General features: G+C 51.7%; 9 protein-coding genes across 9 annotated transcripts; 5 read left to right on the top strand and 4 right to left on the bottom strand.

Moving 5' to 3' along the window:
• The first annotated feature begins 2,256 nt into the window (after nt 1-2,256).
• Nucleotides 2,257-3,912, top strand: EV422DRAFT_192614 (histidine phosphatase superfamily). The gene is made up of 3 exons (XM_053065218.1): nt 2,257-2,564; nt 2,630-2,739; nt 2,817-3,912. Exons 1-3 carry the CDS (start codon nt 2,534-2,536, stop codon nt 3,828-3,830), a joined length of 1,155 nt encoding a protein of 384 aa, XP_052923127.1. The 5' UTR covers nt 2,257-2,533; the 3' UTR covers nt 3,831-3,912.
• A 34-nt stretch (nt 3,913-3,946) lies between these two features.
• EV422DRAFT_192422 (uncharacterized protein) lies at nt 3,947-7,025 on the top strand. The gene is made up of 9 exons (XM_053065215.1): nt 3,947-4,985; nt 5,058-5,155; nt 5,217-5,328; nt 5,390-5,629; nt 5,705-5,841; nt 5,905-5,947; nt 6,010-6,229; nt 6,297-6,394; nt 6,483-7,025. The coding sequence occupies exons 1-9, from the start codon at nt 4,071-4,073 to the stop codon at nt 6,819-6,821; spliced, it is 2,202 nt and encodes a 733-aa protein (XP_052923126.1). The 5' UTR covers nt 3,947-4,070; the 3' UTR covers nt 6,822-7,025.
• A 1-nt stretch (nt 7,026) lies between these two features.
• EV422DRAFT_192377 (uncharacterized protein) lies at nt 7,027-8,655 on the bottom strand. Its single transcript, XM_053065213.1, has 7 exons — nt 8,584-8,655; nt 8,383-8,508; nt 7,986-8,318; nt 7,609-7,915; nt 7,473-7,524; nt 7,272-7,394; nt 7,027-7,202 (listed from the first exon to the last, which is right to left on the bottom strand). Exons 2-7 carry the CDS (start codon nt 8,491-8,493, stop codon nt 7,139-7,141), a joined length of 990 nt encoding a protein of 329 aa, XP_052923125.1. The 5' UTR covers nt 8,494-8,508; nt 8,584-8,655; the 3' UTR covers nt 7,027-7,138.
• EV422DRAFT_538906 (uncharacterized protein) lies at nt 8,616-9,359 on the bottom strand. The gene has a single exon (XM_053071009.1). The coding sequence runs from the start codon at nt 9,075-9,077 to the stop codon at nt 8,658-8,660; it is 420 nt and encodes a 139-aa protein (XP_052923124.1). The 5' UTR covers nt 9,078-9,359; the 3' UTR covers nt 8,616-8,657.
• Nucleotides 9,360-9,607: 248 nt separating this feature from the next.
• EV422DRAFT_192392 (kinase-like domain-containing protein) lies at nt 9,608-11,873 on the top strand. Its single transcript, XM_053065214.1, has 8 exons — nt 9,608-10,081; nt 10,186-10,309; nt 10,381-10,456; nt 10,528-10,622; nt 10,685-10,781; nt 10,850-10,916; nt 10,994-11,177; nt 11,240-11,873. Exons 1-8 carry the CDS (start codon nt 9,708-9,710, stop codon nt 11,414-11,416), a joined length of 1,194 nt encoding a protein of 397 aa, XP_052923123.1. The 5' UTR covers nt 9,608-9,707; the 3' UTR covers nt 11,417-11,873.
• On the bottom strand, nt 11,575-15,702 carry EV422DRAFT_192449 (uncharacterized protein). The gene is made up of 7 exons (XM_053065217.1): nt 13,075-15,702; nt 12,889-13,011; nt 12,649-12,825; nt 12,499-12,585; nt 12,229-12,431; nt 11,936-12,159; nt 11,575-11,858 (listed from the first exon to the last, which is right to left on the bottom strand). Exons 1-7 carry the CDS (start codon nt 15,643-15,645, stop codon nt 11,734-11,736), a joined length of 3,510 nt encoding a protein of 1,169 aa, XP_052923122.1. The 5' UTR covers nt 15,646-15,702; the 3' UTR covers nt 11,575-11,733.
• Nucleotides 15,703-15,866: 164 nt separating this feature from the next.
• Nucleotides 15,867-18,539, bottom strand: EV422DRAFT_538898 (uncharacterized protein). Its single transcript, XM_053071008.1, has 7 exons — nt 18,184-18,539; nt 17,729-18,115; nt 17,354-17,659; nt 17,182-17,297; nt 16,961-17,117; nt 16,801-16,905; nt 15,867-16,732 (listed from the first exon to the last, which is right to left on the bottom strand). The coding sequence occupies exons 1-7, from the start codon at nt 18,370-18,372 to the stop codon at nt 15,965-15,967; spliced, it is 2,028 nt and encodes a 675-aa protein (XP_052923121.1). The 5' UTR covers nt 18,373-18,539; the 3' UTR covers nt 15,867-15,964.
• A 7-nt stretch (nt 18,540-18,546) lies between these two features.
• On the top strand, nt 18,547-23,747 carry EV422DRAFT_538894 (CRM1 C terminal-domain-containing protein). The gene is made up of 21 exons (XM_053071007.1): nt 18,547-19,045; nt 19,125-19,226; nt 19,284-19,356; nt 19,420-19,526; nt 19,595-19,710; nt 19,772-20,006; nt 20,086-20,239; nt 20,303-20,400; nt 20,454-20,585; nt 20,651-20,983; nt 21,048-21,333; nt 21,396-21,547; nt 21,612-21,716; nt 21,785-21,998; nt 22,062-22,294; nt 22,360-22,507; nt 22,565-22,795; nt 22,853-23,030; nt 23,119-23,215; nt 23,290-23,414; nt 23,483-23,747. The coding sequence occupies exons 1-21, from the start codon at nt 18,959-18,961 to the stop codon at nt 23,505-23,507; spliced, it is 3,231 nt and encodes a 1,076-aa protein (XP_052923120.1). The 5' UTR covers nt 18,547-18,958; the 3' UTR covers nt 23,508-23,747.
• Nucleotides 23,748-24,447: 700 nt separating this feature from the next.
• Nucleotides 24,448-26,897, top strand: EV422DRAFT_192034 (phosphate transporter). The gene is made up of 8 exons (XM_053065211.1): nt 24,448-24,919; nt 25,006-25,313; nt 25,422-25,603; nt 25,681-25,971; nt 26,059-26,203; nt 26,275-26,366; nt 26,440-26,626; nt 26,697-26,897. Exons 1-8 carry the CDS (start codon nt 24,786-24,788, stop codon nt 26,870-26,872), a joined length of 1,515 nt encoding a protein of 504 aa, XP_052923119.1. The 5' UTR covers nt 24,448-24,785; the 3' UTR covers nt 26,873-26,897.
• The last annotated feature ends 477 nt before the right edge of the window (nt 26,898-27,374 follow it).

Below are 27,374 nucleotides of genomic sequence, written 5' to 3'. Positions count from 1 at the left end.
TATCCGTTGATACTGTGGTCTTCGGATTTCCTCCAGTCGTTGACGCAGCGTCCTTAGAGCGGGAGCCAAAAATGGACTCTTTGGACGGCTTGGATTCTCCGTCCTGGATAGCGGATTCGTTATCATATACCATCCGACAACAAATCAAGGATGCGAACTTACGAGGGACGGCTGAAAGGCCAGGGCTTCTATTGGGCTCTGCTCGGAGGAGCTTTGCAGTGTGTCGATGTGTTTTCGGAGCCTAATATCGTATATCACAATCACCCCTATCCACCCAACTTACATTAGACACGCACTTTGCATAGGCACAACAGTAGATGACTCACCATTCGCCAACCCGAAGGCAAATATATGGCCTCCCAGACTTGTGCAGGACATTACCGGCGCCTTCAAATTGACGGAATGGACAATTCTGGAGTAACGTGTAAGACTGATGTTGCCTCGCGCGTGCGACGATAAGCATCTAAAATACCTCTTTAGGGCGATGTCATAGAACTGCGCCATCTTGTCTAGCCCCACGGTGCACATGATATTCGCTCTCGTCAGCTCAAGCCCACGCACAGGACCTGCATGAGCTGGCTTGTGAATTTGTAACGGCTCCGCCTTCCTGTCAACATCCCACAGGACCACGAATCCTTCGTCGCCGACAGCAAAGAGCATAGATTTTCGAATTGGCGAGAAGGCAACCTTGTTCACACTCTGGAGGCGGTCCAAGTTTAGCCACATATTTAACTAATGGCATTAGAACGTTCCGACGGTTTACCTCCTTGAAAGGGCTCGCAAGAGACGTGTAGACACCATCCTTCATAGAGTACACCCCAACACCGCCCGAAGATGTTCCAACAGCACACCGGCGGTCATCCCCAGATATGTCGATCGAGTTAACAGTCCCGCTGTGACCCTACAAACAACCGGATCCATCAGGGCTCGTGGTTTTGCAACCGGCCTTTGGTTGTCACTGGGGACCAACCTTCAACATCCGAATCGCTTCATCCTTCTTTGCGTCCCAAAATCTGACCGACTTCTCCGTCCCACCAAAAGTCAAGTACCGAGGGCTCGCTTTCAGAAACGCTGCAGTCCGAATTTGATGCTCGTTGCCACTCGGTATCGACTTCAGAATCTCGCCTTTCGCACTGACAAGGAACAGCCCCTTGGAGGTAATCACAGCTAGCAACAATCCCTCTGCACTCCAGCATAAAGACGTTATCTTCGTATCCTTGGAAGGTACAAAAAGTGAGGATTGGTGGTGGGAAATCGTTGTGGCGGCCTTTGCGGAAGCGAGGGTTGTGGGGAGCTCTATGTGCCAGCCACGGGCCAAGGCTCCTCCGGAAACAAGCAGTGGAGGATTTTGAGCCATCTCGTTCCAAGGATGTGCCGACGTCGTCGGCGTTCTCGCGTTCCTTTTTCAAATTCAGCCCGAGATGTACTGTAAGCAAGATGGCTCGCTTTTTCAACGCGACCGAGTGTCCGGAAGCAGTTAGTCTACGTTATCAGAATTGGTACTGCTGTCGTGACTAGTAAGGAGTCCGCAATATTATATTGTACCGGTAGTAGCTATGCGGCAATGCCCTATGTTACAGGTCGACTCTTTGGTGCATAGAGCAGAAAAGGCTCCCAGCATTTTGCGGATATTTCAAGACTTTTGCATGGCTCATGCGCCGAAGCGCCCCTCCGACGAGTAGCGCGATGTGCAGTCCTGGGCACTATATATATATATATATAGAACCAGATATCGGAGAAGCGTATATGCTTCCATTCCCCGAAATTTTAAGAAAGACGCAGAAATGGGGAGATCCAGAAACGAAGAGCTTCGACTGATGTACTGTATGTGAGCGGTGTGTACCGCCTTCCTGTCACCCTCGCCCCCTGACTCTCCCATACTACAACCACTCCGAACTGGCCCATTCCCTTCCCTCCTATCAACTGCCCTAAAAGCTCCTGTCGCTCGCCATGCATCGGATAGATAATGATGTGGCATCCAGACATACTGTAGAATAGGATGGCGGAGGGGGAACCGAGGCCGAACCGGCAGAAGGAAGAAGGAAGGAACGCGTTAGTCACCAAAAAATCCCACTTACCGCCACCTTCGAAGTCGTCGCCCATTTCCACCAGCCAGCACCTCTCCCATCTGCCTGCAAACCAGAGCTCCGTTATAGTCAAGCAGTAGTCCAAGCTAGGCTGGATACAGGAACTTGTCGGCCCGCATATCCTTCCTACAGGTGCCTCTTGCTCGAAGAACTATGTCGCGTCGAAACATTTGTCTGGAAGTGACCGTAGTGCGCCAGTACGTGCAAACAATTGGTATAGCAAGGATGAGAGTCAGGCACGAGGGTTTCCACTGGAAGCTGGGTTTTGGTGGTGGTATATGCAAAAAAAATGCGTCCACCGCGGGTGAACGGAAGGAGAACGACGCATGCAGGAGGCGTGTTTCAGCCAAAAGAAATACTACTCTGATATCCGTGGAGAACGTCGCAGACCCAGGTCACATTGCTGAGCGGTGTTTGTTTGTAGTGCGGAAACGGATCAGAACGCCATGGTGCCTCGTGTACTCCAGGGACAGTCAGGTAAGAGTCTCCGCCTGTTCAACGAGTCGGTGCTCAGAATCTTACTGACTTTCGATGGTTTGCAGAATCCGCCATAAACGTCGTGGGAATGAAGCAGGCAGAATCTTTGTCTTGGAGACTCAAGAAGGAGACCTTCGACCACATATATACCAGCGACTTGCTACGGGCAAAGCAGGTAGGGACACTCGTGGGTCTGTCGCGCATTGTGAATGTGGGAACTGGAAACCAACCTTGACCTCTTGATACCTTCAGACATCCTACGAGGTTGCAAAGCATCATTCCGAAACTCCGCTGAGCAAAGATAAACGCCTGCGAGAGCAAGATCTTGGAGATCTCACAGGGCTCTCGTGGCCCGACGCGAAGCAGATATTGAAGGAAGAAGATCGCTCGTTCGACGATCACATTGCGGAGAAGGGCGAAAGCAATCGTGCATTCAAAGAGCGTGTCATCGACTTTTACACGGATTTGATCGAGACGCATCTTTTGCAACCACACACGCAAATGTTGCGCGCGACGTCAACCGACTCCCTATTGCAAGGCGCCGCCTCCCAGCGAACTGGGCTGGGGTCGATTGATACAGTTGAGGCATCGGGTATCGCCACGCAAGAGCGAAGGCCCGAGCAAACGCAAAGTCAGGGTGATGCATCGAACAGCACGCAACAGCCGTCAGGACAACCGAGCGAAACGAAAGAAGCATCCGCAAATCAAGCAGCAACATCAGGCGCAACGGGCCCCGGAACCGTAGTGACGAAAACGCGACAAACCTTTGCCCCACGACCACCCCGAATGCGACAAATCAATATCCTTGTCATCACACATGGCGGGTGGATTCAACGCCTCATGGAGCATCTTCTCGATGACCTCAACTTCCGTGTAGACTGCGCTTTGCTCCCGGGCTTCCCCAAGAACACAGCCGTGTATCGGTTCGTGATCAGCAAAGTGTTCGCAGTTGATCTCGATTACGAGTGGGAAGGACGATTGAAATTGATGAATTGCGTTGCTCATCTGGCCGGGGCGAGCAGGCGAGATGTTTCGGCAACAGCTGGAGCTCTGAATTCTGCATCTCGAACATCTTCTGGGAGGGGCTCTGCCTCGAATAGCCCTGCGATGTTACGCAGAGGAGTAGGGATGAAGGGATCTAATGCTTCGGGATTGGTGTTCAATCCAACAGCGAAGGAGGGCGGGAGTCAGATACCGGGGTCGAAGGGGATGCAAAACGCTCATCAACCTTCGCCCGCGGCACGGGTGAAGTCGTTGGGATGGTGAATTAGCTACATTTTTGGGACTTTCTTACAATACATTAATCGAAACCTTAGAACGCAAAAGTATCTTGACGGTCCAACGCGGGGCCTGTCACAAATTACATACCTGGTTGTCTCTAACGCGTCTGGGGAATTTCTCAAACAAGTTACATACAGTACCATAGAAACTGCGTCCCTCAGCAGGCCAGGCCAGCGCACATTCCGGCCAGCCGAACCATCCTCAGTTCTACAGTATCAATACGCCATGAAGCCGGTCCTGCTGGAGGAGGCCTTCGGGGACTCCCCTGTTTTCCGTGCATCGCTACAGGAGAGCGAGACCTCTCTTAACTTCGTGGACGGGTCCATTCGCAAGATGGCTACGATTGCTGAGAAAATCACTGACATGACAAAGGACTACTCTGCAAAATATCAAGCGCTTGCGGAGGAGATTCAGAGCCTAGCTGGGTTCGAGGACGACCCTTCCTATGAGCTTATCGGACTGCAGCTCTTGAAGTTCGCGCAGGTTTTCAAAGACATCGAAAGGAGCCGGATGATAGCCGCCAGCCAATACAAAGATGTCTTCATAGAACCGCTGAACAATTTTGGCACCACCGAAATTGCGCCCGCCAAAAGAGCTGGGAAAGACTTCTTGCAATCGCAGGACCACTTCCTCAATGCTATGGGAAAGTACATGGGGAAGCGTCCGCAAGACAAGGGCATCGAGGAGAGCGCACGCGACGCTGCTGAATCGCGGAGACACTTCCACATGAAGACAGTGGAATACGGCATCAAGCTGAATGAAGTCAATGTGAAAAGAAAGTTCGAGCTCGTTGAGAACGTTGTGGCTCTCGTGTATACGAATTTCTCGTTCTTCCACCAAGCTTATGATGCCCTGAAGGATCTTGAGCCGTCTATGCGGGAGCTCACAGGCCTTCTGCAAAAGAGCCGGATGGAGCATGCCCGTCAACCGGCGCCACAGGCGAACTCCCTCCTCCTGCCGCCGGAATACTACGACCCAGCGTCATCCGTGTCGGAAACGAAATCAACGCGGACGTCCTCTACCATTTACAAGGCTGGCTATCTTTACAAGAAGAGCTCAAGCAAGATGCGGACAGTGTGGCATCGGAGGTTCTTCGAGTTGGGGAACTGGTACCTGGGGTACTTTTCGATAGAGGGCAAGGTCGGTAGTGAGCATTGCAGCCGGTGAAATGGAGTGTACAGTACGTACGAAGCTGACATAGAAGAACCGCAGGATGAGGCGAAGACGACCGTTGATCTAAGGATATGCATGGTCAAAGAGACGCCCACACCTGAACGGCGGTTCTGCTTCGACTTGGTGTCTCCCACAAAGTGAGCCTGCAGCCGGGTCTCGCACCCGAAGTCTGATAATCAGCTGATAGGTGCATTCCAGAACTCTCACGCTTCAAGCGCAGAACGAAGCCCAGCTGAAGGATTGGATTAGCGCGTTGCAGGCCGCCATCTCGCGTTCTATCTCCGATGAAGGTGCTGGCAATCCCGGGGTGGTATGTCCGCCTGAAAGCTGAGGGGAGTGTCTTTGCAGCAGCCTAACATTCTCGATCGCAGAAACCGTCCTTCGCGGACCCCACAAACACCACATCACACCTGCAGGGCGGGACCTCTGCATTAAATGCTCCTCAAAAGGCAGCAGACCTACTCGAGCGTGTACGCTCGGTACCCGGCAATGATACCTGTGCTGACTGCGGGTCGGATCAGGACGTGGAATGGGCGAGTTGTAACTTGGGCATCATAGTGTGTATCACTTGCTCTGGAATACATCGGGGTTTAGGGAGGCACGTCTCCAAGGTGAGCTACACGTCGTCTTTGCGGCTGAATATGTACAAACGCGGTACCGAATACTCAATCCTTTCTCTCTTCCAGGTCAAATCACTGTCCCTCGATCGTTGGGATCAGCTGGAGGGAGATATCCTCCTTACTTTGGGGAACAAACGAGTCAACGAGCTATTCGAAGGCAATCTCAAAGATGAAGACGGCAAGCCAAAGCCAGATGACGATAGGCGAGAACTTCCAATACCTCTTCTGTTTACTTGGAACCCCATACTTACTGTTGATGTCAATAGGGCGAAGAAGCAGAAGTACTCGGTACAGAAGTACAATGCGAAGGTACGCTCGGCCAGCCAAACCGCAACCGGTGCAACTCCACTTACGCGTCATTGCTTAACCAGGCATTCCTACGACCCGCCACTACACCCTTCTCTACTCCGCCATTAACACATGATTACCTCCTTGAGCTGCTTGCCAGTATCGCGCATGGCTCTAATGTCAACGAAAAAGATCTCAATGGGCAGACCTTGCTGCATAAAGCGGCGAGCGTTGATGCAAGCGTTGTGGAGTTCCTGCTGCTGTGGAATGCCGACTTTGATGCTGTGGACGAGAAAGGATGGAGTATGTTCAAAGGGTTGAAGACACTCAGGAAGTAGATGGGCTCGGCTAATCAGATCATCATTTGTAGCTCCCTTACACTGCGCCGCAGATGCAGGGAATGCAAAAGCCGTCACGGCCATTCTTCGCAGAACCCCGCGCACAGATGTGACGGACAAGGATGGGAAGGTAAGGCACTGCCGGTTTATGGTTACGGTCGTGTTTCCGTACGTCCATGAATACGAATGTGCTCACTTGGCGTCTTCCCTCACCCCAGTTGCCGATTGACCTAGCCATCGCTAAATCCACTGAATCCTCCGACTACGTGCACATCGTCACAACACTGCGGCTAACACATCTGGACAAACAAGATTCCGCATCCTGGCGATCCACGGGATGGGAAGACGGCGGCACAAACCGATCTCAGGCGTCCGCCGAGCAGCCCAGAAAGCACAGCGGTTTCTCGGCGACGGCTGGCTCTATCCCGACGCCGGATATACTGAGCACGCCCACAAAAGATTTGCCGGTGCTCCCCGGGCAGGGGAGTACGCTCCCTCCGCCGCCAGCTGGCGCCATAAGCGATCCGTGGGCGGAAGAGAAGAATGCATGGGAGTAGATAGACATCTCGAGGGGACATCTTGGATTCGCGGACAATTTTGTGTGTTATTGTTTTGTTTTTTGGATTTTAGGAATTTTCAATGATGGACAGTTTAGGCAAAGTTTGTCGTACCCCCAAGAGTTTGTTGTTTTACGTCTCTCTTCTTGTAACAAAGTTACGGAATACATGGGAACGCCGCTCAGTCACATTATGCAGAGAGGACTCCCGTGGAGCGGTCTTAGATCCAGAAGGCAATCGATTTCACATATGTACATGTCCAACGTACATGCAAATGTTCCATTTCCACTCTAAGTGAACGTACGTACTTCATTCAGCTACGCTGCTTTCTGCCGCCTACGCTTATCCTTGATGCAACACTGAGCGACCGCAGCTACCAATCTATGGGACAACTGAAAGTGTCAGGTCAAGGGCATGTAGGTTGATGCGTCACTGATTGGTGGTACCTACACGACGCCACACATACAGATCCCCACAATCTGGGCAATGCTTAGCGCAGGACTTTCCTTTGTCGGCGCATAGAAGTTAGAGGAACGTGGTTTGGGGGACGTGAAATCTATGAAGCCCAGGATGCTTGCGGGAGGGTCAGGGTCAGGGTCACAAGCGATTGCGTCTGGAGATATCAACATATCAGGGTGATGTCTCCCTTACCTCTTATTTCCGGAGATACCCGGGACGGATGCGTAACCTGGATTGTACAGAGCTGGCGACCGGATTGAGCAGGCATTTTAGCGATCGTCACCTTCAAAAACTCCGAGGGCTGATCCCCTCATCATTGCCAACGTACCACCCTCAAAATACAGCCTTCCTCCAGCAGCGAACTGGCCAGCGCTGGCTGATGCACTGCTAGTGGCACTAGCCTCAGGTGACGAGGCAGTCGTTGCGCGTCCTCCAAGACCTTCCTGACCATCCCGGCCGTCCAGCACCAATGACAAATTGACTCTGATGCTCAAGGTCGTGTTCCCCACGAATGCGTCGGGAATAGGCGTTATGGGCGCATAATAGGATTGCGCTGCGTTGGGGGATAGTCGGAATAAATTGGCGAACTTGAGGCGAAAGAGAAAATTTGACGAAAGGGCTTGCGTGTATGCAAACTGCAAACAGGCATTTAGTCAAGGGTCTAACTCGAGAAAGCGGAGATGCTTTATGAGGGATGGGCATCACCTTATCGCCGTTGCCGATTGTATACATGAACTCCCCATCAGTGTAGGTCGTTGTGCTGGTGCGATTCAACTTCACGTTTAGCGGTGAGTCCTGCTCACACGCTAATGTAAATCTGAAATCCACAACATTCGATACATTGAAGACTTGTGGACAAGGCACGATCGTCGCGGCTGTGCTGCCGTCTGCCTGTGCGACGGAGATGGTTGTGCTCGGCTGTCCATCGCAAGATGCTTTTGTTAGCTTAGGTGACAGGAGGGTGGGCGTACAATGAAATGTGTTCCAAAGAGTGCATGTCGGTCCTATGATGTCGACAGGGCATACGCAGTGATTCCCCTGAGAGCCGCAACATGAGATGGAGGATACTCGTCAGATCCACGCCGAGGCAGCTTGAACTTACGAAGGTAATCTCCGTGCAACATGTCGCAGTGCACTCGAGGTCGGTCGATACGCACGCTGAACAAAGGCTATTTGCAGGTCGGGAGTGGTATTGGGCATTACTCAAAGTCATTTTAGGACAGTTGTACTAGTGATATTGGGAAGTCTCAGTGTGCGTAAGATGGAAGGTCATATGCAAGCAACTTTGAAGTGCATTCTATACCTACCAAAGGCAACGAAGGTGTTGCCATCTTGCTGACACCCCAGTTACAAGTACCTAGAGGCGAACTTCAGTTTTCACATCGCAAATGTACGTCCTGTGAATCGTGTCCGTCCAATTGATCGAACATCATCCATACCATCTCGCTTCTCCAGTTTTGCCAGGTCCATTCTCTTTGCTAGATCCCACTCCTTCGGTTGTTGGATAAACTCCCTTGCGCGTAATGCCGCGATCCAACCACCTCTTGCATTTCTCAAGCTACTTTCGTCTTCCTCCCTCCTTTCATCCTTCTCCCTCCTGCCTGTGAAACCCTGTACGATGCCCTCATAAGCCGCGACCAAATTTTGCAATTGGTCATTTAGACGGGCTGTTGCAGCCATGGCAATCTCCGTTTGATGATCTTGCGTGATATGTGAATCGCATTGTGGCGTTTGCAACGTGAATATGACAAAAGTGAGAAATGTCCGCGCTTTCCCAACGTATTGAAAAATGCGCATAGCTCAGCTGGAACTAATTCGAAAACTGCTCCTCCTGTCCAGCATGAGTAGCCCAAAAGCGTAGGACCGTGTTGTTATGTCCAGCGAACAACACGCGTGAATTTGAAGTTGTGATGACGTTTTTTGTGATGGCGTTTTGAAGGCGTAGGTCCAGATTAACCCTGTGAGAGATGACCCAAGGAATTTGGTTGTACGGAGCCCAGGCGTATTGTTTGGGTTATCTGGATGATAGAAAAACCTGAGCTACCTTAAATACTTCATATCTGAGACACAAGAGTGGAGGGAAGGCGATTTTACCATTTTGCAATGACCTGTAGACTGCCTGTGCTTGTTCTGTGCGCTGAAGAACACGTCCCCCTGATGTCCGGATTGGCACAAAGTGATGACTTCCAGCGCGATGCAAATTGATGTCCGGAAACACCTTAGCATAAAACTCAAACAAAAAGCTCAATTGGTTCCTATCCATCTTGGCCCCCATCTTGCCCCTATCTTGGCTTGCACCATCTGCCGCCTATACACTTCCTTCGCCTTGCGTCGTCCTCTTGGCTGCTGTATAGAATACCATCCATTTCCTTCATATCAGTTTTTCTTTCCTTACCCTCCCCTCTGTTCCTTTGTCATTGAGTAGCCATGTCCGTTTCGCAGAATTCGTATCAAGATATGTTTGAATACAAGTCGAGGTCTGCCGAACCTGCGTACTCAGTATGGGATAGGTACGAGCGACTGGGGCATCTCGGCAGCGGAGCCTATGGCGACGTCTACAAAGCGCAACGTCGAAGCGACGGGTTCCTGGTCGCTATCAAAACCGTCAAGTCCCCGCCCTCAATTCCACCCGGCCTCAAGTCTTATCCCGACGACGACAAGGAAAATCACCGGCCCTTGACGGCTCAGAACAGAATGCTGTCAGCGTACCGAACCATGCCGTCTGTATGTGAAGGCTACGCACTGGATGTTATAAGAGAGCTCACCCTATTGAAAAGTCTGCGACACGTCAATCTTATCAGGTAAGAACACCGCGCATAGTATGGCACTTGGTGCCTCCAACGACAGCAGAATAGCAAGTAGAGGTCTCTTAATACATCCTCCTGTTCATATCATGCGACTGTAGTCTTGTGGATGTGTTTCACGATATGGGAAAGTCGAAAGCATATATGGTTATGGAATATTGTCCGACAACATTACAAAGAGCTCTGAGGGAGGAGCCACAGGGATTCGAGGTCGAAAGGACCAGGGTATGTCTTGCACGTCTGATTGCCGGATCAAGAAATATTGTCTCAACCTACCATGCCGAAACCATCTCTAGAGGTATATCTATCAAATTTTGGAAGGACTGAGATATTGCCATGGGAACAAAGTTGCACATCGGGATCTGAAACCTGGTGAGATGCGGTGTGCATGTCGTCCTCAGACGGTCATCATCCATCTAACCGCTCTGACTCCCGGACTCCAGAAAACATCCTCATCACAGACGACGATACCATCAAGGTAGCCGACTTTGGCCTCGGCCGAGTCATTACCTGTCCCGCCAAAGCTCTGAGTCCGGTGGTTCGTTGGTGCTTGCTTGAGAGCCACGCTACGGTTGGACGAGCTCATAACACTCTCTTCAGACTACAACCATATCATACCGTGCTCCGGAGATCTTCACGAATTATCGGCATTACACAGTGGCAGTCGACATGTGGAGTGCGGGATGCGTGTTTGCAGGTAAAAACCTCACCTTGTTGCGCATATCCTAACGTCTTCGGTGCTGACCTTTGAGATGTACCCAACAGAGATGGTGAGAGGGAGGCCGATGTTCCAAGGAGGAAGTGAAGCGTCGATCATGATGGACATAAGACGGTAACTGCACAGTCACGAAACGTGGGGGCATGGCGAGGCTTGCATTGGTGACCGTCGACTGTTTTTTTGTCTCCCAGAAAACTCGGCGACCCGCGCCCAACAGACTTTCCAGAAAACTTCGCCTTCCCCGGCGTCTACAAAACATCAAAATCCGCAACCAACCTGCCTGCCCCACGCAGATCCCTGGCTCCCTATGTGAGCAATGCCGGAGCGCATCAGTTCCGCAGCCCTTTGCCCGATGACGGGATCAATCTGCTGGAGGTAGGTGAAATCCTCGGATATTGGTTTAGATCTAGTTACTCACCTTTTGAATCTATGACCAGGCAATGCTCTGTTACGACATGCACAAGCGCATCGGAGCCACGACAGCGCTTACACATCCCTTCTTCAAACATCTCCAGCCACCACCTGCCCCACCATCAACTAGATCGGACTCTGACCCTCTGACGCTTGACGACCTCTCGCCGGAGAATGTAGATCTTGAGAGTGTGTCTCGATAGCGGAGGAGTCATAGGGGAACCCTGGACTCCCTTCTGTTCGGCGCCGCGTGTACATACTTCTCGTGTAGCTGCCCCCACGGATATTGTAGATAATGCATGTGGGGCGGAATGAATATCAGCTTTTTGGTCAGACTCCTGCGGGTCGCCTTTCTTCGGGGTTCGTCCTGTTCGCCAAAACTCGGTCAAAGCTTCGCCAAAAATTGCCAAAACTTTTGATTGCAATATTATATTAGACGGTGTTGCAATTGGCAATCGGCGGCATTTAATTGCATACGAAGCTACAGAATGAACCGGCTCGCGTTCCCTACGCAGAGACTTCAGAGATAACCCATCGACTTTTTATACTCCATATCCTCCGACGCAGTAAGCACGTCCTGCCCCGTCCAGGCCGAACTGGCGCGAGCACGAAACGGTTTCCGCTTCATGCCCTCCTTGAAGACATCTGCGACGATGGATAAAGATTAGTGGTCATAACATGGTCTGGGAGCAGTGTACGCTCAATGCGGTGACGGTTCATACCTTCCAAAGGAGGGCGGGCACCTCCAAACACTGCATCCGGATCTGTTCGCTCGTGCGCGTGTATCAGCTTCATTAGCTCCGGGGTGTTCACCCATTCCGGTTCGTCCGCCTTGCGTTTCTTGGGGTTCGGCGTTGAGCTCTCCGGCGTGCCGACAACATTGCCGCTTTTGCTACTGCCACTGTATACTTCGTCATCGCTACTTTGTAGGTCTTCCGAGTCGTAACTTTGGAGGATGGAGGTGGACGATTAATTTCTTTCCTCTTGCAGCAGATGACACGTAATCCGAACTTACTCTGAGGGAGGCTCTGGTAGGTTTCCATTCTCGTCAACGATCGTGGTTGGCCCTGTCTGATATTGTGACACCCTTTGCTGCATAGTCATCCTTTCGGTGTGCGTAACCGTTTCGCGCACAAGCTCGTTGCTTGATGAAGATTGTGCCTGCGTGTGCGAAGACGCTGCGGCCCCTTTTGCGGGAAGCTTCAGCATCACTTTGACCTAGATGCAGCCGTGAATGAGTGGACTGTCATGCAATGGTTACAGGACCGGAATCTGGACGACGTACCTGCTTCTTCTCTTTGCTGTCCATGGCACGTTTTTCGGCAGCAGCTTGTTGGCGCTCGGCTGCTTTTCGTTTTATGGCTTCTTGCTCCTGTCATGGCAGTCCTGGTCAGCTAAAGTAATGACAATCCTTGCAAGCTCTGCGCCGCATTACCCTGAGTTTCTCCAACTTCTTTTCTTCAGCCTTCCGCGTCTTCTCTTCCTCTCGTCGCGCAAGCTCTTCTATCCGCTTCGCCTCCTCCTCTTGAAGTCGCTGCTGCTTCTGTTTAGCGTTTTCCAAGCGGGAGTCTACGGTGGATTGAATGGGGCGGCGGTCCCGGTCCGCTTGCAGCTGTCAAATCAATGCGGCTGAGTGACTGTCATGAGCGACAAAGCGCCCAATTGCAGTGCATACCTTCTTCACGGCAGCAGCAGCGTTCAAGCTTTTCATGTCGGGGTTCGCTTTGTTTGTAGCCGTCCTGATAGCTTGCGGTTGCGGAATAAAGGTCGTTCCAGCAACCTTGTTCAATGATGATCTCTGCAATGTCGTGAAAAGAATCAGTGAATGCGTCAGGCCGATAGTCACAAAAACGGCACTTACGATAGCTCCCAAGATACTGGCGGCAAACCTAGGTCTCGCTGGTGGTGGTGATTCGACAAGCTTTATAATCTCATGCTCAGCGGCTCCAGCAACGCTGTCACGCGCATTGTCCAGAAGTTCCTGCTCCTGACTACCGAAGGAGCGTCTGTCGCTGGGCAACCCCGAACTCCTCTCCGTGTCGATATCCCCATCTACGGAGTTGGCCATGCTTTGCCGCGTATCATCGTCTCTCCGCTCATTGTTTGCGACGGTAACTGTTACGTCTTCAACATCGCTATCCCCTTCCACCATCCTACTCTGGCTTTCCTCATCGCTATCGGATTGCTCCGGAAGCTGGAAAGTGACACTCTTCTCCCCACTAATGCGCCCGTTATCTTCGTCAGCCGAACCCTGAGTGTCCGAGTCCTTTGATTCTCCCGAAATGCTGCGCTGAAAGGCAGTGGGCAGCCGGACATTCTGTGGAGATCGGGATTCGGCGGATTTATCAGCCACATCTTGAGAAGGCCGAGGTTCTTGTGCCTCGAACCACTCTTGTTGACTTCCAAGTTCAGACGGAGCAAGTGAATTGGTCCGAGATGGGAATTTGGTCTGAGAGACCTCCGACGATCGCTTCTTCAATATCGACCGCGGTGTGCTGACTTTGTGAGCGGGTCGCGTGACAGGACTTCGAAGCGTCGAAGTTGAAGTTGCAGCAGTGTCACCAGCCGCCGCACGGGCAGCGGATAACCGACGACGCTTCTCCTCTAGCCCTTGCTTCACTTTCTTGAATTCTTCGGATTGGAATATTGTCTTACCCCAGAGTTGCTCCCTCGAACGGCGATCCTGATCTGCCTGTGTGGCGATGCGGGCATACAGGGAGGCGGGTCTGTCATTGGGAGAGGCTGGATGTGTGCTTTCAGCCACCAGCGCCGGTCGGATGGGACTCGGGTCCGATCTGCGAACCAGCTCTGTTGGCACGGCAAGCGTCGAGGGTGGACGAGGAGTTTCGGAGGCGTCTATTGACATATCCGTTACATCGCCGGTGTCCTCTTCGGTCGGGTTGACGTTCGGAGTATCTAAAAGCATGTCGTCCATGCTTCTTTGCCGAGGCCCAGAACCTTGCGTTTTGTTCCCAGGCTTTGGTGGCCGAGGCGTTTCCTCACACAGCTGCACGGTGACGTCTTCCCAAACGCTTTCCTCCGCGGCAGCGGAATCTGCGCCTGCTTTCGAACCAGCAGGACTTGACATAGCAAAGCCAGACCTGGTCTGTCCCGCGGGGAAAATGGCGGAGAACGACGCATCCTCTTCATCGGAGCTGTCAGCAAATTGGGATGCAGCGACGAGCCTGTTCAGGGTGGGAACGCGAACTTGTCGACCTGCAAGCGATGCTGAGGAGCTGCGGAGTCCCAGGCTCCTTTTGGGAACAGTCGATGCTGTGGCATCCGCATCGCTTTTACGAGACTCAACCTGTTGAATCTCACGGCGACGCATTTCCTCACTTTCAATCTTGCGGATCTGATCAGATACTTTCCCTGGCCTGACAACCTTCAATCGAGTGCTCCCGGATGATTTTTCAGAACCGGCGCTGTTGGTTCGTCGCAACGATCCGGCTCGCTGCGCTCCCGCGCTGCCACCAGCTTCAGTTGACTCCGAAATGTCCTCTACACCGGCCTCGTTGCACTGACTAGCGCTGTTCCCATTGGAGATATTCTTCTCTTTCGCAAATCGAGAATCGTCAACTTCCGCGGCCTCCGGCTTTCTCTGCTCAAGGCGTTTGCTAGCGCGGACCGGGGGAACTTGGGCCTCAGGCACTGCTTCCACCACGCGGGTACGACCAGCAGGTTTTGTAGCCGGCTCGAGAATCGTCGTTACCATCGAAGAATCTGCAATATTCTCCGCATCCCCATTCACACTCTCCTCAATGGCATCGTCAACAGACCGGCTCGTGAAACTCAGATCAAGGTTCTCCCTAGTGTCGTTGCCTGCCTCGGCCAGCGAAGCACCCGCATTCGGCTCTTCCCCGGCTTCGCTTCGATTATTTCCCACATGAACGCCCTTTTCGAACGAACCAACTCCTCTCACGCGCGGTCGCTTTGAGTTGCTATGCCCTCCGTTATCCATCAACTCCGTACTTTGCCTTTCCCCCTTCGTCATTGGAATCTCCACCCGGACTTTGCCGTGCTTCCTCTTCTCCGGTTTGTTAAGCTTCAGTATCGGCCTGTCATCCAGGTCGACTTGCCCAGTCGGCTTATCGCGTCCGCTGATCTTCCTTGCCGTTCCCGATGGCGACGCGGCATAGTTCTTGAACCGTCGTCCTTTGCCAGGTGTCTTCAGCATTTGCTGGGGATTTTCGTGCACATCACCGTGGAGGATATCCTTCCAGTAGTCGAACAGAAACTGGACATGGGTGTTGATATCGGATTGGGAAGCTGCGATGCCTGAGTTGAAGACTTGAGTGAAATGCGATTGGTTGTGCGCGAACAGTGGCAGTAGCTTGGCTTGTGCTAGATCGTCGGAGGAGGCTGAGGCGCCTGCTGACTGGGCGGAGGTCGCTGGCGCTTTCTTCTTTCGGGTCGCTCGTTTTGGTGGCATGATGGTGTGGTAGTGGGCGAGCAAACTTGCGCAAGATTCCGGGAGGGTCTCTTCGTGGAGACTCGAGAGCGCGTCAGAGGGGCATTTCGGACGCGGAAGGGTCTGAAGCCTTCTCGGACGCGCTTTCCCATGTCAACCACATGCTGTACACTACGTATGGTTCAACTTATGAGTACCGACATCGAACCAGGGCCGTTTTATAGCATCGAGCACAGCATGGTGTCAGGCCCAAAATGCCATCGCATGTCCAAGAAATGTGTATGATTCATGTACAAAAATGACCATGGAAACGACCCATAGGCTCTATCTCCCATCTACTTCAATCCCAGATGAACATCAACTTGTTCGACAAGCCCGGTATCCCTCTCGCTTTCCACTCCTTATTCGTAAGCCACAAATCACTGATCATGTCCAACCTCCCAAACACCGCGCCCCCCGTCCACACCAGTACTCGCGAATCAATCTCCCTTGGGTTCTGCATCACTTGTGGCGCGATGGCCAAGGTCGATGCTCCCGGTAACGCTTCTCGGAACCAAGGTTCTTGACACTTCTTGGCAAGGCGCTCCTCAAGAAGTGGGCCGAGCCCAGGTATCAGGCTTCCCCCGCCGATCAGGAGTATAGCGGATGCGACCTTCCGGAGCCGCGTTTCCAGCTCGGTTACTCGAAGATCGGAGCAGGTGCTAGCAAAATGCGCCATTGATTGAGCGATAGCTGTGTCTAGCGGAGACGTGATTTGTGAGATCGTTCCCAATAGCTGGCTCTCTCGTAGTTTTTGTTCCATATTTGACGATGGTGTTGATGTTTCGACAGCATCCGTTGACGGCGGATCGAGGTCCGAGTGACCATCCTCTGTGACATCGCTGCCAACGCCCAAGGGAGCCTTGAACGCCTTGAAGTTTGACTCTTCCTTCGGCACTCCATCCCTTGTCCGTTTGAGACCACCGGTTTGTATCGGCGCTGTGGTTTTGGCGGCACCCCCTTCTTCTTCATGAGTTTCATCTTCAGCATTAACATCCAGATAGTTTTGACCGAGGGCCATGGACTTCAGCTTCTCCTCGAAGTCAATCGCTTGCGGGTTCAGCAGAAGCTAGGACATTCAATATCGTAAGCTTCAGAGCCGTGTAAGCGTACACGTTGAAGCTGTGTCGCGCTTACCAAGGGAGCGACCCCTACTTCATCATACACTTTCATCCTATATGACAGTGTCGGCTGATTCGGGGCCCGGACATAGAAGTCACACAGATTTACAATAAGCTGGGACTAGAAGGCCTTCAGTTTTGGCGAGCATTTGCAACAAAGTATGAGTGCGACTCACTTCTTCGAAGGTGCAAAGCTTTTCCTTTAACTCGTCCGCCAAAACCCAGTCATGGGCATGCTGTCCAGCATCAAAACTCTTGTACGGAAATCCGCTCCCCAATAGGAGCTTCATGAGTAACGCGGATACATCGTCACTTCCATACATCAACTGGAGTCTGAAACATGTCTCGAGTTCAACAAACGAAACTCGTACTCTCCAGTTGATCCCGCTATCCTCACCTCGTTTTGCCGACACACATGCCATCCTCAACGCATGCAATGCTTATCTTTTGTGCCCCAATGTCCACCACGCACGCTGAGGTGATTCCTGCTCCATACGACGCAGCTACGGATTCCTGGGCCATTTCGTTAGCCGACGCTCAGAACCGGCATACGTTTGGGCACGTGTTACCTGTAGAAGGGCAACAGCCATGAAACCCATGTCATTCAACAGCATCTCAATGGTTTCTCGGACATGGACTTTGTTGAACAGATTCGGAACGATCCAAACTACGTTGAAGCTTCCAAATGCATCCCGGGAAATGTCCAGCTCCTTCTCAATGCTCTCTGTCCATATCACTCTCATGTCCGCCAGGCACTGCCTCGCGGATGAGTAATCTGATATATTGAGTATCCCATGCTGGATGGGATACAATCGTCGATAGGACCGGTCTCCATCTTCATGGTTGAGCTTTGGCAGGGTTGCTACATGTAGAGCCTATCCCGCAAAATGGACTCGTTAAGCACCGGCCAACAGCTCAGAGTGAATAGCAACCTAGCTACTGACCTTGAGACCCACGGCGTGGCCGATGCCGTCCGGTACTTGCGACCACTCAATCCTATATGGATCATTATGGTCTGCAATCGCCTGAGGCTCCGCCTGCGCGTTGAATGCAAGCACCTGCGCTCGTGCATTCGTCACAACGCGAACCTTTTTCTCTCGTAACCGCTCGTTCAGATCATCCTGGAGCTGTGAATACGGCTCCGCTTGTTCTTTCAGAGGGCTCCCGAACCGTCCACGGGAGGAGGAAGTTGAAAGTTTTCCCTGCTCAGCATCCACCTTCCGGAGTATGACGTGCGGCACTTCCTTCGGAAATGTATCGGATGCACGGCCGATACGCAGATACCGAGAGCCTGCGTGTATTATGAGGGTATTTGCATATTCCGCTTGCGACTGCGAAAGGGGGGTACTGTGAGCTTCCGGGAAGTTTTCGACTTGAAAGACAGCTCATGGCTTCGTACAGCTGCTTCGTCCTCGTCTGTAGAAACTCTGGCGGCTAGTTGAGCGCCATACCTCTGGAAAGTAGATTGGAGGGTCTTTGGGTTTGTGGGTAGAGCCTGCAGAACAGGGATGGAGCTGAAGCTAAAAGGGCAGAACTGATCTTGTAACGAAGACTGAGCTTCCGAGACGGCTTTCGAGCGAGCAGCCATTTCAGAACTTCGAAAGAGGACCTTTTAGCGCTCGACACACTGCTGTGCCCTCGTTCCCAGGCCTATCAGCAGCTGGAAAAGCCGCTGCTGTGGGGAGTGGAAGGAGTGGATGGAATGGTTGACGCTCGTTAACCCTAACTCGCAGCGCGTCCACATCACGCTTTGCGCTGGCTTTGCGTCGAGTTGATCCCCGCCTTTTGCTTTCGGACAGTGGCTTTTGCATAGATCAGCTGCTTACCCCACCCCCATTTCCCCATCAACTCGACCTTCTTGCCAGCTGGTGTCGTAGGGGAAACGCTTCGCAAGTAAGTCTCCAAGTGGTCGCCGGGCAAGAAGTGCCGATTGGGGCTTGGTCATTCTCACCATGCCATAGCGCTTAACATTTCGCTGCACAACCGTCGAGCAGGAACCTACTCGAACACATTCTGATAAGCCTCGACGGCGTAGGACATCGAATACGCATAGTGCTCGCGAAGCTGTAGGGTCAATACCATAGGAGGATAATAGTTGCTCTCTATAGAGGCTGCATTTCGAAAAGAACTCTTTACGCGCCGTGCGAAATTCGCCATCGTTGCCGAGAGTCACAATGGAGGGCATCCTGGACTTCAGCGGAGACTTGGATATAGGTCTCTTCGACCGCGTGGTCAATGCCATGTTTGTTTATGGGCCTGAGGTTGGATATTTTCGAGTCGCTTCGCACGAGCATTGCGACCTTTGCGCGTTGGCTCACTTTTATTGACCGCCGTATCCAGCAAACTGTCGCCAACACGGTGCTAGAGCAATTTAGGCAGCATCCGGACGCATGGAAGAGAGTTGACGCGATTTTGGAGCGCTCCCAAGTCCTGCAATCGAAGGTTTGTTTGAGCAATGGCGAACATAACCGGAAAACACTGCTGACCGATCTTTCGCAGTACATAGCCTTGTCCATACTTGAGACCTTGATAAAGAGCATGTGGAGGATTCTGCCAGAAGACCAAAGAGCAGGTATGCCAGTCAACTCACTCGGTGAGATCATCATTATCCATCTCTTTACGCGAAGTTTTGCAGGGATAAAGAACTTTGTCGTTGCCTTCATCATCAAAAACTCGTCCGATGATGAAACTCTTGAAAAGAATCGGCTGCTACTTGGAAAGCTCAACATCGTCTTGGTGCAAGTACGTTGCATTTACTCAACCTTCGTATTTCTCAACGAACCACTAGGAAGGTCTAACTGCACCTGCAGATACTGAAACAAGAATGGCCGCACAACTGGCCTACGTTCATCCCGGAACTTGTTAGCTCAAGCAAAACGAACCTTTCTCTGTGCGAGAACAATATGAACATCTTGAAGCTGCTGAGGTGAGACCCTACGCAAACTTGGATGGGATACAGTAAGACTCATCAATCTCTCCCACCTTAGCGAGGAAATTTTCGACTTCTCGGCGGAACAGATGACCTCTACGAAAGCCAAGAACTTGAAGGACACCATGGGAGCAGAGTTTTCGGAGATTTTTCAGATCTGCCTTGAGGTTCTCGAGAAGGCACGAAAGCCCAGCTTGATCAATGCAACATTAGAAACATTGCTGAGGTTTCTCAACTGGATCCCCTTGGGCTACATTTTCGAGACGAACCTAGTCGACATTCTCATGAAGCGCGTAAGCATATTTCGTGTGCGATGTACGGAGCGTATTCCATTTGACGCTGACCCATCTGTGTTGGAATCATCTTCCAAAGTTCTTCATCATGCCCGAATTCCGGAATGTGTCATTGAAGTGCTTGACCGAAGTAGCCTCGTTGACAGTTCAGGAATCCAATTACCAAGCAAAGTTTGTTGAACTTTACACAGTCACAATTGACAGCATACCCGCCATGCTACCTGTTGAGACTGGTGAGTGATAATCTCAAGAACGAAATGAATCGCATTTCGGTGACTGAGTTTCCCTCCATGCAGATTTGAAGGGCACCTGGGACCTGTTAGCGGACAATGACCAGCAGTTCGTGCAAAACCTCGCACTTTTCTTTACAACTTTTTTCAGTATCCATGGCAAGGTAGTGTTCCTTTGATTGTCTCGTCCCCGCACGTCATGCTAACGTATTTGCAGGAAGTTGAGGTTCTGTGCGTAGATCCGAGTCGAAAGGCCCGTCTGTACCTTGGCCATCAATATTTGCTCGCAATCACAGCTGTGGATGACAGAGAGCTTTTCAAAATCTGCCTGGAATATTGGACCAAGCTGGTTGGTGGCTACGTTGTTCTGATATTCACGCCCATTTCCCGTGTTGATCACTTCACGATATGTAGGTGGGAGAACTGTTCCAGGAGTCCCTCAGAACGTACGATCCTCCGCTTCTCAATCTTTCCGGTATTCGCACCCCTTTCGGCAACAACAACCCACTACGCAAGCACTTGTATGCCGATGCCTTGTCTCGCCTGCGTACGATCATGATTGAGCAAATGGTGAAGCCTGAGGAGGTCATCGTGGTGGAAAACGATGAAGGGGAAGTCGTCCGTGAATCCTTGAAAGAGAGCGACACCATCGTGCTGTACAAAAGCATGCGCGAAACACTAGTCTACTCCACTCACCTCGACTGCGAGGATATGGAGAGGATTATGTCAGGGAAATTGCGACGACAGGTAACTTGGTTGTTATGCCTTGGAAACAGAGGGGGACATGCTCTGACCACTCAATCCAACACAGTCCGACGGCTCCGAATGGTCGTGGGGAAACCTGAACAAACTATGCTGGGCTATCGGATCCATCAGTGGGGCGATGGAGGAAGACATGGAAAAGAGGTTCTTAGTGACGGTCATCAAAGAATTGCTCAGTCTTGTCGAACTCAAGAAGGGCAAAGACAACAAGGCGATCGTGGCATCAAACATCATGTACATTGTTGGGCAGTATCCACGCTTCTTGAAAGCGCATTGGAAGTTCCTCAAAACTGTGGTCAACAAACTCTTTGAATTTATGCATGAAAGACATGAAGGTAGGCTTCTTTCTTTGGTCTGTCGCTCATAATCGATCTGTTAAACATCTTTTCGATTACAGGTGTTCAGGAAATGGCGTGTGATACGTTCATCAAGATCGCCCAAAAGTGCAAACGTCTTTTTGTTATCACACAGCATCAAGAGCCTCGCCCATACATCGACGACATCCTGGAAGGGATGGGACAGATAACCATGGATTTGGCAACGCCTCAGGTACGTTTAAATCGGACATGCACAGACGCAAGGCCCATGCCGGAAAGAACTGACTTGCGCTTAGCTCCACACGTTCTACGAAGCCGTTGGTTACATTATTTCCGCGCAAACAAGACGACCAGATCAGGAAAGGCTGATCAATACTTTCATGGATGCGGCAAATAAAGCAGTATGTATTCATGGCAGACACTCTCTTTGCGGCCGGTTATCATCAGTAACCTCGAAAATGTCGTCTAGTGGGACGACTATATCGCGCAAGCACGGCAAAATCCGACATGCCTTGAAACACCAGAGACAGTGAAGCTGCTTTCTAATATTATCAAGACAAATATCTCCGCGTGCACATCGATAGGGCCCTCGTTCTACGTTCAGATTGCACGAAACTACCTTGACCTATTGGCCTTATACGTCGCCGTAGGCGAGTTGATTGGGCAGCATGTGCAGACTAAGGGTATGTTGTACGCAGTCCTGCCTCTGGTTGCATGCTTCAGACTCTAACCTTCCCTCCCTGCAGGATTGATCGCGACGGTTACACCGACTGTTCGAGCCCTGAGAACCATCAAGAAGGATGTCCTGCGACTGATCGAAACGTACATTCACAAAGCAGACGATCCACAGACCGTTGTGCAAACTTTGATACCGCCATTGCTTGACACGGTCCTTGGTGATTATGCGCGCAGCGTTGAGCCCGCCAAGGATGCAGTTGTTTTGCATGTGTTGTCGCGCATCATGGACGATCGAGTTGGGGTACGTCCTGCCGCGTTATCTCCGAAGACGTGGTTTGTTCCTTACATCAGAGCCCCCGTCTGCAGCCCCTGATGAATGACCAAGTGCCCGCTATTCTGGACGCCGTCTTTGAATGCACTCTGAATATGGTCAACAAGAACTTCGAGGACTATCCCGAACATCGTGTGGGATTCTTCAACCTGATGCGAACTATCAACAAGAACTCTTTCCAAGGTATTTTCTACATTTCTGAATGAAAAGCAGATTTATTGGCCTAACCGCTTTGTACAGCTCTCCTGCGTTTGCCACCACCACAGTTCCGATTATTCCTCGACAGCATTGTCTGGGCCTTCAAACACACGATGCGAGATATCAATGACACGGGGCTCTCGATTATCCTCGAGATGCTCACAAACTTCAGCGAGGTGGATCGGGCCATCGCCAATCAATTCTACCAGACATACTTCCTCAGTCTCCTCCAAGATATATTCTTTGTCCTGACAAACCCGTTCCACAAGTCTGGTGAGTGTCACATCAATATGCACATCGAGTCCTGCGCTCATACCTTCGCGTTGCCAGGGTTCAAACTCCAATCCATGATCTTGAGAGATATGTTCACACTCGTACGCACGCCTGGAAAACTTACTGTACCGCTCTTTGACCCGTCGCAAGTACCAGATATGACCATGACGAACGAGGGCTTCGTCAGCCAGTATGTCATGGACTTGTTACAAAGGGCTTTCCCTCATTTGCAAAGGTTTGTGTCCGCGAGCGGTGACTATCTCAGAGGGATCACATTTCTAAACGCTCCTTTTTGCACATTGGTTATTGTTCTCCTATTGTAGTGCGCAAATCCGAAACGTCGTCCTTGCCCTGTTCACGACCTGCGAAGATGAGGCTCAGTTCAAAACCCATTTGCGGGATTTCCTTGTGACTCTGAAGGTACATGCCAGTCGAGTTTGACCTTCCTCGTTAGCGGAGTGCTAAATCCTTCTCTTTGCGCCTTCACATCAAAGGAGTTCACCGGAGACGACAACAGCGAGTTGTACCGTGCAGAGCGCGAGGCAGAAGCTGAAGCGAGAATCAAACAAGAACGGGATAAGGCATTACAAGTACCTGGATTACTGAAACCTAGCGAACTGTAAGTCGACAAGCTGTTTTGGGGCGTAAAGGTGGGATGGCCATGCTTACTACTGCTCGATTCTTCAGCCCCGACAATGCGATGGGAGAATGAAGAAAGCTACATGCTGTTGCGGTGTTATCTATTTATTCATGCATTCTTCTGGTGGCCATTGAGCGGAACGGCGTTGTCTCTTTATTTCCACTCGATGTATCTCATACAACAACTGTACATTGCTTTAATCACAATGATGTGCTTCAAGCGCAAAACGTGGTCCTGTTCCAGCGCTTTTGGACTCCCTTTATTGAAACCGATCGCCGATCTCTCAAACTTTGCTCTTCGGAGGTATGATTGAAACGCGGCTTTCAACACATCCATTTTGTGCTACCGGTGTATGTATGTACATGACTGTATGCCCCATGTCAAGAAAAGAAGGTGAACTACGAAGCTAGGTTTTCTCGCCATCTGCGAGGTCCCAACTCCTTTGCACGTTTTATGCGTCTTCATGTAAACGTTCTCGGTGCGATTCCCATCCCAGCTCGATTCCAGATGCAGGTTGTGCCTTCAGATTTTGTACACATGTACACATTAAAGCTGCCCATTCGTTTACGCACGTGCGAAGGAAGAGGGGCGGATGAAGTTGAGGGGAGACTGATTGGAACAATCCGAGAAAGGAAGGAATGAATGGGTGGAACATGGAAACATTCTTCGTCATCGGACACTCATCACCTCGCTTCGACTACCGCAAATTGAACACAGAGAAGAAGAAAGTCCCGGGACGAAAACAAAGTACTCAGAGAGAGAAAGGACTGCATTCTCTGGCTCCGTCCGACGAGGGAGATTCGGCTCGTTTAGAGTTGTGCGCTACGTATCAATCCGCCCCCCACTGACATCATTCTCCATGCCATCCATACCATCCCCCAGCCCCCCGATATCCAGCCATTCTCCAACGCGCCCCATGTGTTTCTGTGGGGAACTGGGATTGGGGGGATCGACTTTGAGATATGACTAGTCCCTTCAGCGTGATGACCGGGCTGCGGCACAGCCTAAATGCTGATTGTGTCGTGAGATCTGCAGGTGGTAGAAAGAACGTGCATACGGCCCACAGTTTAGAAACACAGATGTCAGAGGTCCTCCGGCACAACCAGTGCTTTAAAAAAGAGCAGCCAGAAAGAAGAATCCCCGTCGTTTTGGAAATCTCGAAATATACGATCTACAGGAAGTACATTGGAGCATTTATTGTCCGTTCTACGACACTTCCCATATCGTCGGCCGACACCTATATACTGCGTCTCGACAAGCATCGTGTTTTGATCTGCCATAATCTCTAGATACCCACTCTGTATCTAACCCTCGTTGGAAAAGCCCATCTCAATCCAACATCCCAACACGATGACAACCACTCCACGCACAAGCAAGCTCGCGGCTTCCAAACTGGACGAGGCCGGGTTCACGAAACACCATGTCAAAGCGGTCGTCGTGGCGGGTGTCGGGTTCTTGGCTGATCAGTATGATCTTTTCATCATGTACGTTATCTCTCCCGAAAAGGGTGTAACGTTTATCGCGCCTTTCAAGAAGGGGAGGTGGTTGATGGCCGTTTTCTCGTCCACAGAAACCTCATCGTCCCAATGATCGGCTACGTCTACTTCTCCTCCAACCACTCCACCATCCCGGACACCCAAAAATCCCTCCTCACCTCCGCCGTCAACTTCGGCGCCGTCATCGGGCAATTCTCATTCGGGTTCCTCGCCGACAAATTCGGCCGGAAACGCATGTATGGGACCGAGTTGATGATCATCATCGTCGGAACGCTTGCCGGAACGATCGCGGGCGAGAGTCCGTATTTGAGCGTTGTCGCGACGTTGGGCATGTGTCGGTTTGTGCAGGGGGTCGGGATCGGGGCTGATTATCCCATGTCGGGTATGTACTGTCCTGTCCCCATACGGTCTTGATGGATGGCCTGGGCTTGTGGGGGCAGGGGATTGACCTGACCTGTTTGGTGGGGGATGTGTGATATCATTTTTGCAGCGACGATCGCGGCGGAGTTTGCCAACATCAAAAACCGCGGGATGATGATGGCCGCCGTCTTCTCGATGCAAGGGTTCGGACTTCTCTTCGGCGTCATCGTCGCCCTGATCGTTCTGCCCGCGTTTCATTCCGCTATCGAGAGTGATGTCAAGGCGCTGGACCACGTCTGGCGCATACTCCTCGTATGTGTGCATCCATCGCATATCATGCCATCCTCACACATCGCATTAACAGCAATCGCTTCGTTCCGGTTGTGTAGGTCGTAGGCCTCCTCCCGGCCTTCCTCGCCCTCTACTCCCGCCTCACCATCCCGGAATCCCCGCGCTACACGACCGACATCTCCGGCGACAAGGCGCAGGCGATGAAAGACGCCAACAAGTTTTTGCAGCATGAGGAGACGGTTGTGGAACTTACCGGCCATGGGGATGATGATGCGGCGACGGAGGTGGTCGAGACCCCGAAGAAGTATGACCACTCCTGGGCGAATCTCAAACGGTTTTTTGGGGTGTGGAGGAATGCGAAGTTGTTATTTGGGACGAGTGCGAGTTGGGTATGCTTTCCCTGTTCTCCGTATGTCCTGGCAGATCTACCTGGATTCCTAACCCGCGCGTGGTGTGTTTTTTTTTCCGCTATACAGTTTTTGATTGATGTGGCCCTCTACGGCCTCGGCCTCAACAACAGCATCATCCTGTCCAAGATCGGGTTCGCGTCCGGGGATAATGTGTATGATTCTATGCTCAAGATCGTGTTGGGGAACCTCATCATCGCCCTCCTGGGGAATCGTACGGTCCCTCTCTTCATACCCCCTACCGGATAGACAAGACACACCTAATCCACGCCTGTTTTTCTACAGTGCCGGGCTACTTCGTCGCGGCGGCTACGATAGATAAAATCGGCCGGAGGAGGTTGCAGTTGATCGGGTTCAGCGCTCTGACCGTCTTCTACGTAAGCGTCGTCCCCTTTTCTCCCCCTCGCTCCCCCTCACCCACCGACTAACACACCACACCCCCCCAAACAGGCGATAATAGCCATCTTCTACCATCAGATCCTCGCCACCTCCACAACCCTCTTCATCGTCCTCTACACACTCGCCCAATTCTTCATCAACTTCGGGCCCAACGTCACGACGTTCATCGTACCCGGGGAATGTTTCCCGACCGAGTGGAGGGCGACTGCCCACGGCATCTCCGCCGCGTGTGGCAAAAGTAACGTCATCCCCTTTTGGTACATCATTTATCGATCATTGATTGATTGGTCTCTTCTTGTTTTGGGCAGTTGGCGCGTTCATCGCGAGTTATGGGTTCACGCCCGTGACGGCTGCGATCGGGGTCAACGGGACGATCGGAGTGCTGGCAGGCGCGATGTTTTTGGGCGCGGTGGTGACGTGGTGGGCGGTGCCGGAGACGAAGGGGACGGAGCTGGGTGGGGGGGAGAGCGGGGGTGTTGTTTGAGGGGGGGTCATATACGGTGTGATGGTGGTGCGGTGCGGGGAGGAGTATTTTAGGCGGGTCCCCGATTGACATGTGATGGCCTGGGTTTCGGCGTTTTGATGCATGTCTTTGTACCCTGCTGTACATTTTGGAAAATCTTGAATGGGTGTGAAGAGTGAATACAAACTTTCGGTCCCGGGATGGATAAAATGGTCCTTTTCTGCTGCAGCGTACTGCGATGTTCCGACAATACCCGGATTGGGGGAGTTTTTGGAAGGGGTTGAATTTGACGGCATACAGTCATACTGTCAGGAGCTGTCAAAACGGCATCCCTCTCCGAGTCGAAGCACATGTGAACGGGCTCTGAAAGTTGCACAGGTGAAGGTCTCTCTCCACATTCTGGTATTAGGGGTGTCAGTCTAAGACAGCTCATAAGAAGTGGCCGTGGCTGGTGAACCTCCTCCCTTGCATCCCTCTATGCTCAAGGTTTCTGGAACCCACCACTACCCAGACAGAAACAAAT

Source organism: Fimicolochytrium jonesii (assembly GCF_025526975.1).
Source record: "Fimicolochytrium jonesii strain JEL569 chromosome Unknown EV422scaffold_23, whole genome shotgun sequence".
In the NCBI taxonomy this organism is placed as follows: domain Eukaryota; kingdom Fungi; phylum Chytridiomycota; class Chytridiomycetes; order Spizellomycetales; family Powellomycetaceae; genus Fimicolochytrium; species Fimicolochytrium jonesii.
This window is presented reverse-complemented; position numbering and strand designations above follow the sequence as displayed.